The sequence below is a fragment of the Mastacembelus armatus genome, chromosome 3 (genome assembly GCF_900324485.2).
Source record: "Mastacembelus armatus chromosome 3, fMasArm1.2, whole genome shotgun sequence".
NCBI classification, from domain to species: domain Eukaryota; kingdom Metazoa; phylum Chordata; class Actinopteri; order Synbranchiformes; family Mastacembelidae; genus Mastacembelus; species Mastacembelus armatus.
Genome location: NC_046635.1, coordinates 3,226,198 through 3,244,174, shown reverse-complemented (window position 1 = coordinate 3,244,174; position 17,977 = coordinate 3,226,198). Strand labels below are relative to the sequence as shown.

The 17,977-nt window shown below is 41.3% G+C and overlaps 1 protein-coding gene across 7 annotated transcripts in view; it reads left to right on the top strand.

Moving 5' to 3' along the window:
- neo1a (neogenin 1a) overlaps positions 1-17,977 on the top strand; it is a 135,687-nt gene that overhangs the window by 81,839 nt on the left and 35,871 nt on the right. For all 7 annotated transcript variants that reach the window (XM_026320099.1, XM_026320098.1, XM_026320097.1 and 4 more), the window contains exons 5-7: positions 4,448-4,584; positions 13,438-13,592; positions 13,780-13,900. In XM_026320099.1, coding sequence (XP_026175884.1) covers positions 4,448-4,584; positions 13,438-13,592; positions 13,780-13,900 — 413 coding nt within the window. The remainder of the gene's footprint in view (positions 1-4,447; positions 4,585-13,437; positions 13,593-13,779; positions 13,901-17,977) is intronic.

Here is a 17,977-nt window from a genome sequence, read left to right as displayed (position 1 = left end):
ATACTGTATGTTATGGCACCATTTGCTGAAATAGAGCTGACACTGTGACCGGCATATTGTCTCTGACAGCATAAAGCAGTTGTGCTGTAACACATTACTGTGGCTCTTCATCAGACATTATGTGGGTATATGTCTTATTTGAAGACTGTAATTGAACAGAGAACTGGAGTTTTGCAGTTTAGGGTTAGAGTAGCTTCAAGCCTCCCAGAGCCATCTCAGAGAATATTACATGAGTTATGGGCTGCAGACTGGAATATGCACTAATCAAACAATTGGCTTATTCTTGTGGATTGTGATGGGGGACAAAAGCAAAGTCAGGTAAGCAGGAGTTGTGTTTGTCTCTAGGGTCCTGCAGCTTTCCATTACAAGGCAAAGGAAAACAAAAACGTTTTCATGGCTGAGGCACTTGAGAAGCCCCAACCTGTGCTGTTGGCGCCAGGTTCTTTTTTCACCTTAATTTTTATTTGTTTATTCATTGATTTATTTACTTAGGTAGCTTGACTTCCCTCCTCTTCTCTCTTTAGTCTCTGACATTTGTTTTTTAAATATAGCTCATATCTGAGTGGAAATCACTAAAGAATAAAATGTTGTGTTTGTCGTGAAGCGGGACAAATCATTCCAAACCACTGTCTGCACCCCTTGCCGTAAAATGAAATCCCACTGCTTTCTTCACACCTTGAGCATGATTTAAATTCATGGAACTGTTATGATTATATTCTGGTCTAAAGGGGAAGTTCAGTTTGCTTCCGCTTTGAACCACAGCACCCTGAACAGCACAATAGTTAGCATTCAGGGTGCATGGCTGTGCAGAGAGAGATGGATTGTGATGGTGGATGGGTTGGTAGACATAGAAAGAGAGAAGGAAAATAGGGAATGAAAAGAAATTGAATCTGGGCACAGAAAAATAAAGGGAAAGGGGAAAAAAACCAAGAAAAATATATAGACTGCCATTCTGTCTATTAATAATGAATCCTCTTTTTTTTGGGTGTGATTCTACCTGCTCCCCCTTGTGTTGCAGATAACATGACCCTTGCACAGCCACTGTCACGCCACCACTGATTGCTCTGTGACAGCACTGCCTTACCTCTGCCAACACACAACACACACACACACACACACACAGTTCTTTAGTGATCTGCAGCTTCCACTCACCCAGGTGTACTGACCTTGCCAACAGCCTATGTTACAGAAGGCTGAGTCACCACTCACACATACCAAATGTGTTCTCTCTCCGAGGTCTGTGTGACTGCCACTGCCTTCAAAGCTGAATGGCTCAGCCGCGGACAAGACATGTATGAAGCCTCTGCATGTTGTCAAAACCTTTGCTGGACCAGTTACACACCCGAGAGGACCAGGGGGACGAGGATGTTGTTCTTTCCAAAAACTGACAAATTGCTTTTTCAAGTGTTACTGTAGATATTTTTATAGGTGAACTATCTTTGACTCAGTGCATCTCAGAGTTTCATCAAGTTTAGCTGAATATATCAGTGTTTTATGTCTTTCCACAGCACAACGGAAACTGTGGAAAGTTGTAGCTTTTGGAAAAGAAATAATAAAAAACATAGACACAAAACTGGATAGAGAGAAAAAGACCAATTAGCATCATCACACCTCATCTGTCTGACACATCTACACTGTCCTCGTCACTTCGCTTGTCTGTAGACACGTGTTTGTACAGTAACAGCATAAAAATTGACAGCGTGATAGTGAGCTGGTTTAACAGCTCTTTGTAGGTGATTATAGATAATGCAGTTTTAATTAGCAGCACCCGCCACCAAGGACCTGCAGCTGATGTACAAGTTGTCATATCGTCACAGCACCTTGCCTTAATTTAAGTGACCACGAGTGAAAAGAGATAACTCACAATAGCAAAAGGACCAGTTTGCTTTGTCTCCATCCCTCATGGTTTCACTGCTGCAGTTAGAGCTAAGATCGACTTGCTCTGAACAGAATGAGAAATTGCCTGGTGGGTTGATATGTGTTGTATGTTCCTCTTTCAAGTACAATAGGAAACTGTCAGAGTCCTTTATGGTGCGTGCGGCGCTAAAGGCCAAAGAGCCTGAATAGCGATCCTGGTGAGACTAACTGCAGGAATGCCTGGCTCAATGGACCCTATGGCGTCTTACAGAGGGATTTTTTTCAGTGACATACACAGCCTCCCATCAGGATCAGCCACACTCTTCAATGAGCACATGAAGTAATCAATGTAGGGCCAGATATTTGGGATTTTCTGTTCTGTGTTGCATTCTGCTGTATCAGAATCAAAAGAATAGGATAGCAGCCTTATTTCGGTTATCCTTTTCCTACCTTGAAGACTCAAGGTGTTCCCTGTCAGACTATTTTTGCTGAGTGCAGTGGATTTTGATGTGTTTACTGTACAATCTGTCAGAAGGAACCCAGAGTGCTGATTCATACACCTTTTAGACTGATGTGGAGACCTAGGATTAACCTGGCAGTCTGAAGAGGTCAACAAGCGTCTACTGACCTCGTGTCATGACTGTGCCCCTGGTCTGGAGCAGGGTCATGGTCTCACATTACTCACTTGTTATAAATGGGTTGGCACTGGTTTACTGTGATCCCTATAGAGCTTATACAGTACATTATGTGACGTAACATTTTAACATCGCTGTAGAGTGGAGTTCTTACATGCACCTTTTAAGGTATTGAATGGAGTGATTATATTTGGAAGTACAGTTGCAAATCTGATTCATGTATAACCGACAGTAACCAAGTATTAACGTGTCATAGCAGCTGGTACAGAAATTAGTACGTCAGACTTTTTGTATTGAGACTGTAAATGAATACAGCACCGCAGCAAACAAAAGGAGCAAATCTGTAATTGCCATATTTGCCCAGTTCATTTTCTAATTCCTGTATCTAGTTTTTCAGGCACTAAATTCCTAAATATGTCATAGGAAGTGAAACAGTGGTGTCATTTTAGTGACAGCAAGTCGAATGTTCCTGCACACAAAGACGTGCACATAGTCTCAAAGGCCAACACTGCCAAAACCCAGGGCTAGTCAGGGACAGAGGGAAAAAGGAGCTTGAGTAGACGCTCAGCAGTTTGTTTAAAACTAAATCAACCTGCAGTGTAGGGTTGTTTGCCACAGTGCACTCTTTACCTCTGCATGTATCCCGACTCCTCTGTGCAAAAACCATTATGCACGGATCTTGCTCTCTTTAGTTGCATCTTCCTTGCTGTGGCCCTCTTTGGATTTTTATCTCCTTCAGCTTCCTCTCTATTTCTCTCGTTCTGAATGCCAAGTCCTCTCTGTAAGCTATTGATTTCTGTTTTCTTTCCTCTCAGCCTCCTCCTTCCATGCTCCAGTGGTTGTTGAATCAAGCCAGAGCTTGGCCACAGACTGCTTCCCCATGGACCTATTGGAAAAATCAAAGTAGGACTGTTTAAAATGGAGGAGGGTCACTGGTTCACAGAGAGGCTATGCAAATAGATGAGTGGTTATATATAATGTATATGTTAGTTTGCACAGTGTGAAATGCCTGATGAAAAGCATGATTCTGATGTGATACTTGTTTCTCAGTCTGCCAGTCCTATTCAGACAAGGTTCAGTATCACAATACTGTGTGAACATGTTTACTGGTTGTTAGTGCTCTCAGTAACCTGGATTTTGCTTCAGATATTATTCTGCAGTACTGAATGTGTAGAACCAGATGCTGTTGAAGTGAGAATGGCTTCTCAGTTTTAGCTCACTGCGTTGCTATTGGGAAGATGGATGTCACCCCCGTTAATTAACAGGTGATGAAAGAAAATGAAAACATATGTTGAGGCGATGTAACAACTGCAGAAGTGACACTGTACAAAGTACAAGCCTGAGCTGTAGTTTCAGCAACACCAACAGTTTGATGTATAATCTAAACTGGTGTCTATAAATAAAACATTGACATCTTTCTCCATATAGATGTAACTTATAAAAAGTGCATTTATTCTTTGAAAACAGCATTAGAGTTCACTACAAGACAGCTCACTAAATATTTTATTCCTACCTCCAGTATTATTCCAGGCTATTTATAAATCATGATTGTTGAGAAAAATTACAAATTAGTTTCTTCTGAGGGCAGCTAACTTGGCTTTTAGCAGGTTTATCCAGAGGGCTGGTAGGAAGAGACAGATGTGGAGTCAACCTCTGGTGAACAGGACAGCATGGAAATCCAGAGGGTGCTCCCTTTACCTCGTCAGCCTGAATGAGCAGGAGGGGAATGTGCTTCAGAGAAACAGGCTGTAATAACATTTAACACATTTTAGAAATCTGGTAAAAGGCTCATCTCTATCCAGTTTGTTCTAGGGTGAACAGCCTGCGAGCTCCTGTGCTGTGTGTAATGTGGACAAAGTCTCATTGTTTATTAAAATGAAGAGGAAGGAAAGACGTGTTCCTACCTAACAAACTTTTCTTCTTCCTTTCCACAAATATTTCCTTTCTTTATCCAGTGAGGGTCGTGTGGAGGTTCTGGGAGGAAGCAGTCTACAGATCTTCAATCTCACAGAGGAGGATGCCGGCGTCTACACCTGCATGGCAGAAAATTCTAACGGCACCATTGAAACCCAAGCCCAACTCACAATACAAGGTAGAGTCTGTCAGCCGACTTCATCAACTTGTTGTTGTAGGACTAGATGTACAAACTCAAAACACCTTAATGCCGTTATTTATTTTGGAATGAGCTGCACATACTGAAAATGACAAGCAAATACAGACGAGTGGTAAAATTTATAGCCAGACAGTTTTATCACCAGACACCACAATAGGAATCGCATACAGTTACACCACTGCAATGAAAACTGTACAGCATCTTCCTAGTTGGATGTGCAAATTCATTCATTCAGACAAATCATGCTTGTTTTGACATTTGTTTGTAGGTTTGGAGTTTATGGTCTTTAGGTACAACTGCTGTTCATCCGTCACGTAACGTTAGAGTCAGTTCTGTAAAGACTTCTGAGGTTTTTATCATTCGTTCAGTTTTGACAAGCAAATATGAATTGTTGACAGCTTTTTGTGAGTATTAATTATCACACTTTCACAAGAAACAGCTGCGATTTCAGCAGTGAATGCTGATTCATAGTCCCATTTAGATGGCAGATCCTTAATTGTGATCTATAATAAATACATAAATGAACTCAATGCAAATGTCACTGGGCTAAATATATTGAAATTATTTATTTATGGGATTATTTATTTATTTATTTATGGGAAAGTATTTATTTCAATATAATTAAAATTAAAAGGAAATTAATAGGAAAGTGTATTGATATTAGGACTGTAAAGCTTTTTAAATCAACATAAGTAAATAATTTGAGGTTGGAGGAGCCTGATGAACTTTGACTCAACACCTGCTTCCAGTTTTTCTGCATTTTCCCAAAACCTTTGCTTTTATCTGCTTCCCTGCTGCCAAACATTTGTAACACTGTTCTTTGACTTTTCTCTTCTCCCCCAGCACATACACTTACACACGCAGAAAACCTGTTGTCATCAAACACTACAGCATGCAGCTTGTCCTGATGTGATGACAATCGATGAGGCATGTCAAAGTTGTTCGGTTCTGCAAGACAAGACAATTTCCTTCCATCTGTAAATGTTTCAACCTGTTGTGTATTTCTCATTTCAGTGTTTTGTAACAAAAATGACATTACAAATGTTCTGTCATCATTTAAGGTGGGCTGGCCCTGCAAAAAGTGAAACTGCAAATTCACGTGTACAAATTCAGTCGTGTAGGTCATTTTACAGATTTACTGTAGCTCTAATGCCTTTTGCTTATGGCATCATTTAAAGAAATCTACAGAAATCTTTGCGTCTGTTGACAATCAGAACTTCTTAAATATGATAATTAACCCGGAGTGGCCTTAAATATTAAATTGATCTCTTTATTCACTCTGACTGATATAAGTAAAATCAATAGATTGGAGCATCAAATACACATGAACACAGATTTCTCTTCTGTATTTGTGAACTTTTTCTCAGGTAAGGTGTGAAATAACTCTAGAATGGGTAAACACCCTGAGGCTCATTCTTGGGTTTATTCACACACAGCCACATCATGATATGACTCTTTCCCTTTCTTCCTAAATCCCTTCATGTCTTCATCACCCTGCCACTACCCTTTCATCATTTTCCCTCACTCACTGTGATTAAAGGAGACAGTAAGGGAAGATCGGATCAGGTCACAGGAGGAGACCTGACTTGTTTTCGGTTTTCAAGTCGGTCTGTCGAAATCTCTCTGAAATCCTTCATGTCTCCGATCCACCTCCTCGCCAGTCTCCACCTCCAATGAGACTGTGCAGGATTGATCAGCACTCCTATTATATTGCTGAAGGAGATCAGTCATTGTAAAGGAATGAAATCCTGTAGTTTGATTAGGTCCCATGCTGTAGAGTCAAACGGCTAATTGCATTTGTTTCTTCCAGATTCATAAAGAAACCAGATTGTGTCATTGATTTACTCCCTTGACAACAGAACTGACACTTAAAAGGTCAATTGATTCCCTCAAGAAGTAGTTACGCTTGTAAAAGACACACATAGAAATCAATGTAGTATGAATCTATACTAACAGCAAAACAACTTTTCCTATGACTGGCTCCTTCAAAAACACCTTAGGGCCTTTTTAGCTGCTGTAATGCGGAGAGACTGTGTGTTTACAGCTAGAAGCTTTTCATGAACACTGGACAATTTGTGCTTAGGAAGGATGCAGAGCGCCAACTCTGGATTTGATACGGCAAAACATTTTTAGGTTATGCCTGGAGATATCCAGCGTGTTTGTGATGAGGTAGTCTTATCTGTGGAAGAAGCAATGCACTGGCACAGCAGCAGTTGTGCACACAAACACATAACCATGCATACATGACACCACACAAGGTCAGTTGTGGACTTACTCTATACACCTGTATGCATTCAGCAGCAAATCTTTGTATTTGCTTGAATATGGTTTTCACATACAGATATTGTTTAAACACCGAAGGAAAATCCATATTCTGTGTTTTCTTATTGTCCATAAATTTTATCAAAACACCAATTAGTTAGAGCCCCACTAACAAGAATAGCCCCTGAGTGTTACTGATGGCCAAAAACCATTAAAACACATAAATGAGGCACATTGTTAAAATGGATGACATATCTCTTTTTACAATCAGCAAAGGCACAGTTGTATATTTTGGGTCAGTCCAACATGCACCATCCAACTACCATTAATTCTGACTAGTGCTCCAAATATGCTGCTGAAAATAAGCTCCAGCAAATGTGCTGTTTAGTCCTGTACAAAGTACAGTATCTTAAAATCAGCATGTTTATTTAAAGACTTTGACGTGTTCTGGTGTCAGTTAACTAGTCAGATCTCTGGGAATTTTCACTGAACATATTGCACATTTAGAAGAGAGCTCCAACAAAGGTTGGGACAGAGAAGTGAAGCTCTATGTCTTTTTCAGACAGTAGACAGTGAGATGTCACACAGGCCAGAGCTTGGCAGCAAACAATAGCAGTTTTAAGGCTCAATGGGCCATGTTATACTACTGTACTATAAAACATAAGAGTTTGTTGTGTTGGCTACAATGTATATATCTATGGATCAATCAACAGACAAGAACTCCTCTCTGTGAAGTGAAGTGATGTACAAACAGCTTCATTGGCTGTCAAAAAAGCAATATCACAGTGAATAGTGTGTAACATATATTATTAATGAATATAACCAACGTGTCAGTGAGAATACAGTGCTGGCACTGTATTCGAGCTCTTGAAAAGCTTGTTCTTTCGCTGCAGTGGTAGTTTTGACTGCAATCCTCTAAATAATAGTGTTAACAGCAATGTTTAGCTTAGCCTTCCACTCATATCTCATCTAGGGCACAGGCACACATTTGCTTGTCTGTGGAAGCTAGTGTGCTTTTCAGTATGACTTTGCTGTGACATCTCACCCTCTATTAGAGCTGGCAAGAGGATAAATGAGGCCAGAGGAGGCAGCAGCTTTTGATTATGGTCTTGCGTGACAGGGGCACCACCCAGACCTGCACTCTGTGTGTGTGTGTGTGTGTGTGTGTGTGTGTGTGTGTGTGTGTGTGTGTGTGTGTGTGTGTGTGTGTGTGTGTGTGTGTGTGTGTGTGTGTGTGTGTGTGTGTGTGTGTGTGTGTTTGCAAGACAGAAATAGTTTCTCCACAAACATGTGTGTTTCCAGTTTGATAGGGCTCCAAGGCAGTAGCCCTCATCTATCACGGCCTCATGGTATCATATCATCAACTTAATTGTTCTTTCCTTGCGCTGCGCTCACATGCAACAAATCCCTGCCCCCTGTAAAAGTTTCATGGTTTTCCCGTGTGCTGAGGATTTATAGCCCAGAGAGCAGGGAGTGTTTTACCTGGACAAAAATAGACAGAAACATAAACAACTCTATGTATCTGTAGATAAGCTATTTTTTAGCTTGCGGTTCCTCCTTCTTTACTCTTTTGTATAATGGGAAGTGGTACAAATCAAGCCACTGAAGTATTATCACACCCAAAGACTTTGATCCACCAAACAAAAACAATCAAACATATGGCGACAGTCGTCACTGTAAGCATGTGCAGCATCTGTCACTGTATCAGTTGAAAATGGTGTAGAAAGTATTTTTCCAGCAAGCGACAGGAATAGTTTGTTGTACATGCATGAGAGAAAATGATGGATTTGATAAGATCTGGTCGATATTTTAATCTGTTTATATTATGGCACACCACCTTCCTGTCCTCCCTTCAGTGTCACAGAGCAGCTATATTTTGACTGAAATGACGAGAAACTTTCCATGTAGCTATTAAAAGACTACTAATCTGATCAGGAGCAGCACCCTGCAGGCACACACCTCTTCCTTTTTCCGTATGGTTTGTTATCTCATGCAGTGGGTAGAGAGGTGTGTGGAGGTGTCTGATTCTTGTCTACTCTTCTGTCTGTGTTCGTCTGTTGAGGAATCAACAGTCTGTTATTTGTTTCAGATAGAGCCACATCTGCACAACAGCAGGAACATGCATGTAATGTGTGTGTGTCCAGCTGTTTGAGTGGCAAGCAGCTTCTGACTGGCACGGCTCACGCTGTCCATCTGAATCGTTTTACAGACACCCTGGCAGTCAGTGAGCAAAATATACACTCTGCAATACGAGTGTATATTTTAGAGTAGTAACATGTTTTACAGCTCGACTGAGAGTCTGTGTTGCTCTGAAATTAAGCCACTCCTTTATGCTGTGACCAAACCATCTGGCAACTTTGCTTCAGCATCTCATGGACAGTGCGACCCCAGGAATTTGGAGCCATCAGTTTAGAAAAACATCCAAAGATTGAACGCTCTACATACACATTACCTGGAACAAGACATTATTCGCTGTTCCGTGACTAGGGAAGTAAGCAACAAGCATCTTTCTTGCTGCTGGACGGCTGGAGCTGCTTGTTTTGGCCAGGATGAAGAGTCCAACTATTATCTTTGGAAGACTGGGATGTGTAATTAGTGCAGTCTGAGCTAAACATGCCCTCAGAGAAAACCCAAGAAAAAGGCCAAGAGCTTTTGTTGAACTTTGAGAAGCTAACAGTACTCCAGCCAAACTTGCTAAGGAGTAAAATGTCTTTCATATCTGGATTGTTTTGTTCCAACAATCTTCCATAAGGAGTACTTGTAATAGATGACCACTGTAGCATTGGTCCAGAATTTATCGACTCATTCTAACAAGCCAAAAATAGTCCAGCAGCGGCTTTCTTCAGGTTTGGTGTTTTAATTTTTCCCAGTTTTTATCAGAACCAACAGATGGAGGACTTTTCCCCCTTTGTGTGTCTCTATTCAGTTTATTCCTGGCTACCAGTAAAGCTTCAAGTAAAGTAATCTGCCCCAAATCCCTTTAGGAATCCTATGGGGTTTTGTTTTAACAAGCTCACAGTAAGACACACACATGACCTTTTTGTGGCTGTGTTTTAGTAGTTCACTGGAGTCAGTGTAAGTCTGCATTAAAGCGTCTTGTACTAAGCTACAGGCTAGAGAGATAATACCAGCCCCAAAGAAATGGGATCTCAGTTCTTTAGGCTATTCTGCCTCCTTAATATGCTTTTTCCTCCCTCTTTTGTAGATCTGCATTTCTTGGATGTTTTTCTGTCTCTGTTGGATTCTCCTTTTTATTAGAGAGTGCCTGTTTGCTGCTGGTAGACTTGAGCATCTGTGTGTCTGTATGACCTGTGCACTGTAGGAAGTGATGGAGGAGTGATGGTCTGTGGCGTCATCCGTATGTTTCTGAAGGGACGTGTTTTTAGATTGACCATTGGACTCACCATTTTTGTCAGTTACTGTATCCAGAAAATTCCTGTTTTGGTGAAGGCTCCGTCTGGGTATTGTTGCAGCAAAATGCGGGACAGGGTGACCTGTCAATCAAGCAAACATGGCCCACACTCACTCTCTTTATCCCTTTAAAAGTATCATGTCGATATACAAATACAATTAGTCATTTACAATTCTGATAAAAAATTTACTATATACGCTAATTTTAAATTATTACAAAATATTAAAAAATGTAATTATTTATGATGCCTTTTTCTTAAAGTACATATTCCCTTTGTTTAACTTTTACAGTGCATGATTATTTGTCATTGTTCCTGCCCTCTGCACTTTGCAGGCATGTTTATCTTGCCGACCCCCGTGCTTGTCGTATTTGTGTGCATCACAGTGCACGACCCTTCAGCATCAGAAAATGTAAAGAATGCAGGAGCTTGTTGATTATAACGTTTCTCTGCAGCTCTACTAGTAGTCACACAAGCACCACTGACTTCTGTAGGATTCTAGTAACAGCTATTTTTGAAAAAGAACTTGGATGTTTCGGCTCTAACGTTAGTGCCGTTTGTGTTGACTGACAGCTAGCATGCAGTACCACTTATGCAAATCCATTTCAGCTTTACTGTTTTGATTACATTTTAAAACGGCAACATTTGAAGCTATTCACACTTTAAATTTTTGTTTGTTGACACATTTGTTGTCTGCAAACATTTTTGAAATGTGGTGAAGTTCACCTTTACTTATGCATATTTCATGCTACCACAGCCAATTTAGGACTGTCATCAGGCACTGGTGTGTTTATTGGTATATTTAGGCATTTCTGCTCATTGCTCAGTCCAATAGGCTCCAAATGCCTGGACTCAATTTAGAGAAAATGGTGCATGAGAGAGGGAGGGGGAGGCTGAAGATGGAGAGATAGACAGGGAGTTATAGGAAGATTACGAGTGAGGAAAAAGGAATATGAGTGAAGAGATATAGAGAGCCACAGGGTAGCAGTTGCCATCAAAACCAGTCTGTCATCCGTAGGTGGATGTATGTGTCTATCTCGCTCTTTATATAGATAGATAGATAGATAGATAGATAGATAAAACAAAATCCACCCATACTCATATTAGGGCTGGAAGCAAACACAATTATACAGCATTTATCTTATAGCACCAGTTAGCATGGGACAAAACAAATATCCAGACATTTAAACTTTTTTAAACACACAGCTCAACCATCAACCCACACACACACACACACACACACACACACACTGACTCACCTTTGTCTTAACACTGTGTCTCTGACACACCAAAGTAAACTGAGGATTCTACCTGCCTCTGCTGCACAGCTACTAGAAGCAAATATCCAGGGGACACCACACTGTGAAACGCATTATTCAGAGCTCACACACCCCCCTCCAGGGAATGCCGGTACACACATAGATTTACACCCACACATACACACAGAAGGCCGATGACTGTCTCGACAATCGTACAGCGATCAAGTCTGTAGGCATCGCCACCCTCATTTCCATACACGTCTCAGTCGTCAATATTCACCAAGGTAGCTCACAGAAAAGTCTAGATATTCATTAAGCAGGAAAGGGTTTCAATATTCTGCTGTACTGTCTGTTTTTCTCTCCTGTGTTGTGTGGTTGGAAAACAGACATTTGGAAGCCACAGATAAAAAGCAAAATACTGCACAGTGGACTGTTGTTAGAAACACTTTATTTTGTCAGCATCAAATCTGAAGGGAAACTCCACACTGAGATACTCCTACACAACTTAATATTTTTCCTTTATAAAGTTTAGAGAACTGTGTTTTCTGCTGTAAGTTTTCAGATGGTGACTTGCTCCCAGATAATCTGAGTCGCATGCATGAATCTGTAGTAGCCATCACAAAGTTGAGCTACTGGACTTAAAGTTTAAGGTCCCTGTTAAGGTGAAACACATTCTGACAGAAAGGCGCGGTTACTTTATTTGACTTGTTTGTAAAGTAGCATTAAATTATATGTTACATCAAATCTCAATATCAAACAGATGGGCAAAGATACAACAGAAACACATCACAGAGCTCAATGTGTCCTGTAGCTGCGCAGCTTTTTGTGAGGTGTAATGAGGTGTAATGTATTGTTGGAGTAATGTGTGTACAATGGGTTGTTCCTTTAGCAGTATTAATTACAAGCAACTGTAATTTGGGAGTCTTACTGTAATTCTCTTGCTAATCACATGTATCAGCAGGACGGAGGCTAATTTTTTTTAAGTAGCAATTTCAACCAGGCTACATCATGTAGATGAGGAGGACTTGGGCTTGAAGGACCTCACAACCTGCTACTCTGCTGAATAAAACAAGAAAAAGACCTTTTCCACCCCACTGCTGCTAATATCCAATCAGCCCAAGTGAATGGCCACAAATAGAATCTAATAACTAGCTATCACGCAGCGCAGGAGGCTGATGGCAAAGCTTGACACACAGCGGCACACTAACAATACAGCATTTAAACCGTGGTCAGTAAGGTCGCTGCTTATCAGAGAATACACAGAAGCAGCAAAGGCTTGTGCGCAGTAACACACATACATACTCTCATGCACAGTCTGTCTTACTGTGTCTCTCTGTGCAACACGTACAGTCCAATTATAGAGAGAGAGGACGAGGCCTGGGCCCTGCACTCCCCGTGACCTTGTTCCAGGACAGATTGATGAGGCGCTCTATCGCTCCAGAAGATCAAATAACTCCTCGCTGGCCCTCATTAGGAGGACTAGGAAAGATCTGCAAGTGCTCGGCTTAGCTAGTGTAGCATGCTAACACACTGCACTGGTATTAAATAGCTGTTGTGATTCACTGGTTCCTGAGTAAATATGAGCGCAGGTTATTAAACCTTTTTATCAAACGTTTCGAGGTTCGCCGTCTGATAAGGTTCACACCTTGTTAAGAAAATAATTGGATGAGTTGTTGTAAGATGATACTGTTTGTTGTTCCTGCAGTTGTTCGATTTCCCTGGCAGGCTGGTGCTTGATGTGCCCAGCTGGGTTTAACAAACTGATCACAGAATTTCAGAAGGTTTTTGTTTTTTTTTTTTGTCCGTCATCTGTATGTCACGTTTTTCCTCTGAGCTGTGTTGATGTAGCGTGATTTTTATTTTTAAACTTCCCTGACTCCTCTCTCTCCTCTATATTCCAGTTCCACCCCAGTTTGTCAAGCGACCAGCCAACATTTATGCCCATGAGTCCATGGACATTGTCTTTGAGTGTGAGGTCTCAGGGTCTCCGGCTCCCACTGTCAAATGGGTCAAGAATGGAGATGCCGTCATCCCAAGCGACTATTTCAAAATAATTGTAAGTTCATTTGGCAATAAAGTGACACCTTTCTGCACTGAAGACATTGTACTATCAGCAGTATTTGCATGACTTTACATCATCACAGAGATAATAGCTTTGGGCTGGTATATGCTACTTGTGACGTTATCAACTGCTTGCCTGTCCCTCCACTCTTTTCCATTTTTTCCTCCTTCCTGTTCTGCAGAAGGAGCACAACCTGCAGGTTCTGGGTCTGGTCAAGTCCGATGAGGGTTTCTACCAGTGCCTTGCAGAAAATGATGCCGGCAACATCCAGTCCAGCGCTCAGCTCATCATCTTGGATCATGGTACGCCACTCACCAGGACCAGCTACAAATCAGATGTAGTTGTTCATTAGATAAAATTGATTCCCATTTGAGAAGATGACAGAAACACATAATTGATAAGATGCTTCGGTAATGAAATAGTCAATGTCGGGAACGGCAAAGAAATGAACCATATCTGATTAGTTTTGCTCAGACAGCCAAACATTTGAAAACACAGGCATCTATTCAGAGCCACTCAAACACCAACAGCATTCTTAACACAAGATTCCTTGTGATTATTTCTTAGCTTTTAGCAGCTGCACCTCCAAAGAACCACAGACAAAAAGCATTAAATGGTCCGATCAAATATAATAATAGCTACAAGCCCTGTGGCTCTTTTGTTTTAGAGGCTTTTTGAAAGTGAGAATAAAAGAAGCAAAAGTCTCTGCACAAACTTGCAAAACACAAACTATCTTGGTGAACTGGCAGGTCTCCTGCTCTTTATACCGCCTGCCTTATTGAATAGATTCTATAGGCTGCACATGTGTGAGGAGTGAGTGAGGATGTGCAGTGAACAGTGCCACAAAAGGTGACTCAAAGGTAACAGAAGTAAATCTGGGGCAAGTTGTGTTTGGTTTGCACACAATCCACTCCACATCCAGTGTAACAGAAATGTTGTGAGGACTTTAGAAAAGCTGCTTGGCACAGTGTCTGCGTTTTGATGAGACACGTAAAGGCCGCCTTCCAGCAAGGAGCTTCCCCAGGACATGCTGGTGAAGTGAGAGCACCTGGATAGCTGCAGCATGGTCTTTCTTCTTCTACACTTCTCTTCTAAGCCATGGGATAGGCACGCTTTGCACGCTGATTTCCTGAGAGGAGCTGCTGAGTGCAGTTATTAAACTTAAATATGAGATCCTTTGTACAGTCATGATCATAGTCTAACCCATGAGGCTTGTAGAAACCTCACCCCAAAACAGCAAGAAATTCAGACCATAAACAAGACACAATGTCACTAAAAGCACAGTAAGTAATAACAAGGTGGAAGATGATGGAGGGAAAATAAAAAAGAAAGTGGAAAAGTAAAGCAACCCTGATACAGTAAAAATCAGCCACCAGTTTACTGTTGACTCACTCTCCATTTGGTTGAGGAAGACGGCGAAATTTAATCAAGTGTGAACTCCCCCTCACTCGAAGCAGGTGGCTAATGGATTAGCATAGCAGTGTCCACCCGTCGGCTCCCAGCTGTGTCATCCTCTCTGATTGGCCGACATTAAGTCAGAAATAATGATGACCTGCAGCTCATTGTGTATATGTGTTTGACACCATTGACAAGGGCTATGCCACTTTGCATGGCCCCAAGTCTTTTCTTTTTGTGTTTGAGTTGAAAGTAAATGGAATGAATTATTGCAGCAGCTGGCGTTGAACACGGTGTCTGCCCTAAGTGGGGCTTCGAAGAAGTAATTGTGTGTTTAATCCATAAATATCACGGACGAACTTCTCACTTGCCACCAGAACGTTTTCTACTTTCCTGTTTATTCATCAGTTTATTATCCAGTTTTCATCAGTCTCATCAGATGATGGGTCTAAAAAAATAGGCAGTGAGTGTTTATTCTTCCAGTGAATTATTGACATTTTCCGCCTGTATAGAAACATCCACTACAGCTCTGTCCACAAATGCTGTGTCAAAGTAACTTCCTTGCTCAGTGGTGCAATTCGTGACTTCAGTGGGTGAATCAATGAAATCAGCTCATTTTCTACAGCTGTTTTTATTTTGTGGGTATGGCTCTGTGACCTGAGGTTGAAATTAATCTCTTCATGAACTTGCAGGGCAGTATCCCTCCCCTTGGAGTCTGTGCTCTGTTAAAGTCTTTTCCATTTCCTTCTGTTGTGCTGAGTCTGGACACCGCAATTCTACGGCCATCTGCCACCTTTCTCGCCACTTCCTCTCTCCCTGTCTTTCACGGCCACCTGCTCTTCGTGATAATCCAGCACACCAGGCTTTGTGTTAATTGTGCCGACCTGAATACCCCTTCACAGCTGGGCATCTTTGCCCACTTCACAAATGCTCCTCCTGCTCTTTACTGCCCCTGTGCGTTTCACCTCGGACAGGTATCCTACTCACACCTGCCAGGCTTGAATCACCCTGAAACGGAGCCAGGAAAACACCATCTCTGTCTGTCAGCTGCCTTGCAGTCAGGGTGGATAAGCTAGGGACTTGCCACAGGGATAAAGTTGTCTTCACCCAACAGGGAAATCAATGCGGGTGAACTGCATCTAAACACCCAGAGGCTATGAGTTGGCTATTATTCATTAATGGCTATAATCTTTGCATCTTAACACTGCCAGCTGCAGTCAAATGTGGCTCCACTGATAATTCCTACTTGTGGGTGTTTGGAATGGAAAAAGGTCAGCTGTCAGCTGTTACCATATGCACAGTAATTTGTCAGTTATTTATAGTAATGGCTGCTCTCTGTCAATACGATTGGCTTTGAACTCTGTTAGATGAGAATGGGTTCATATACATAAGTAAAACCTCTCCCTTAAAGATAATCAAACTTAGTCTTGATTTAGCAATTTTAAAACCTTGTAAACCATTTTTAGGGGGAGCGGAGGTCAAGAATAGGACCTCAGATTGCAGTCTCGAGCAATTTTCCTGACATTCCACAGCCATGTGCAACATGGGTCAACTAGTTGCAAACAGATGTGGGTAAATAGAAGCACAAATGCCAAGTAGATCTCAAGGGGACCTAATTATGTAGCAGGCCAAGTAAAGACCTCTTACTGCCCCTTGTAAAGCTGCCGTCGTCAGACCTCCATCTTCTGGAAGTGCTGGAAGTTTCTGTGTTTGTGCTTGGTAGTTTCTTTAGCCACTTCATGGTGTCACAGAAATGGAAATTGGTGGCTAAATTTGGTTCTCCTGACAAAAGCTAAGTGGATCGCTGGATAAATAAAAAAATAAATAACTACTCCATATGAGTGAGATGAAGTTATATGTGTAGTTGGGGTTATTGCGTCAGATCCAGTTGGCCCAACCTTTCCTCACTGTAAATCTATAAATCCAGTCATTAAAGGCCATCATGATGATTCAGGTTTGGTATGTGCAGTCCACATGTAGACCGTATTGTCCCAGTGATGGTGATGGAGGTGAGTCAGCTGCAGAGGATATGCTCCTAAAGGGATTATCATCACGTGTCATCTATAGACAGGCTGCACCAACAATTTGTGGCCTTTTCCAGGCACATGATTACGTAAAGCGTTTATACGCTGCGATTACAGTGTGAGAGGAAATTGGCTATGATTTTCAACTCCTGAGTTGTACATGCTGAGACAAAGGACTTGTATATATGATTGTCGTCTTTCCATATACAGTGCAAAGACTAAAGCTGTGTTTGAAGTCGTCAAACCAAAGTGGCACTCTAAAATGTATGTAGGTTTTACTGTGTGGCTGCTTTTTGTTTGTTCTATAAGACTGAGTGCAGACATGGAACAAATATTTAGTTTTTAGGCCTTTGTCGCCTTCGAGACATGATTGCTGCATATAACGTTCAGAAGGCGAAACAGACATTCATACAAGAAAAGAAAAAGCAGCCCATGCTTTATCTTTATTTGTATACTCAAAAACTGAAGGCCACATATCAGCCTGGAAACTATTACTAGATCATCTAGAACTAGAAAGTTAAGATTCAACCACCTAAAAAGCTTAATATAAAAAATGCAAACAGTTCTCCATTTAACGCTGGCAGAAACAAAAGAGAAGTGGATGCACTCACTTTGCCGTTTGCCATGTAAATGTATGGTTTTAATTTTTTTAAGTTACATAAATTTGAGAGATGCATTTCCATTTGCATGTGAATATTTATTTTTTTTCCTTCAACACACTTTGCTTTTTCAGTATGAGGACGGTCTCTTTGAGTTTGTCTCTTTTCTCGTCTCTTCATTCCCACAGCATGAATAATGTTTTGACATTTTGCCTCCTAGTGTGCAAGCCAAGTACTTCACTATAGAGCCTGAAAGCATGTTTAGGTCTGCTCTGAGCTCTCATGTTGTTTTAGCCACGAAGTGAATTGCAAGTGAATTTCACTGAGATGAATGAAATAGAGACATTTTATGAAGTACCTC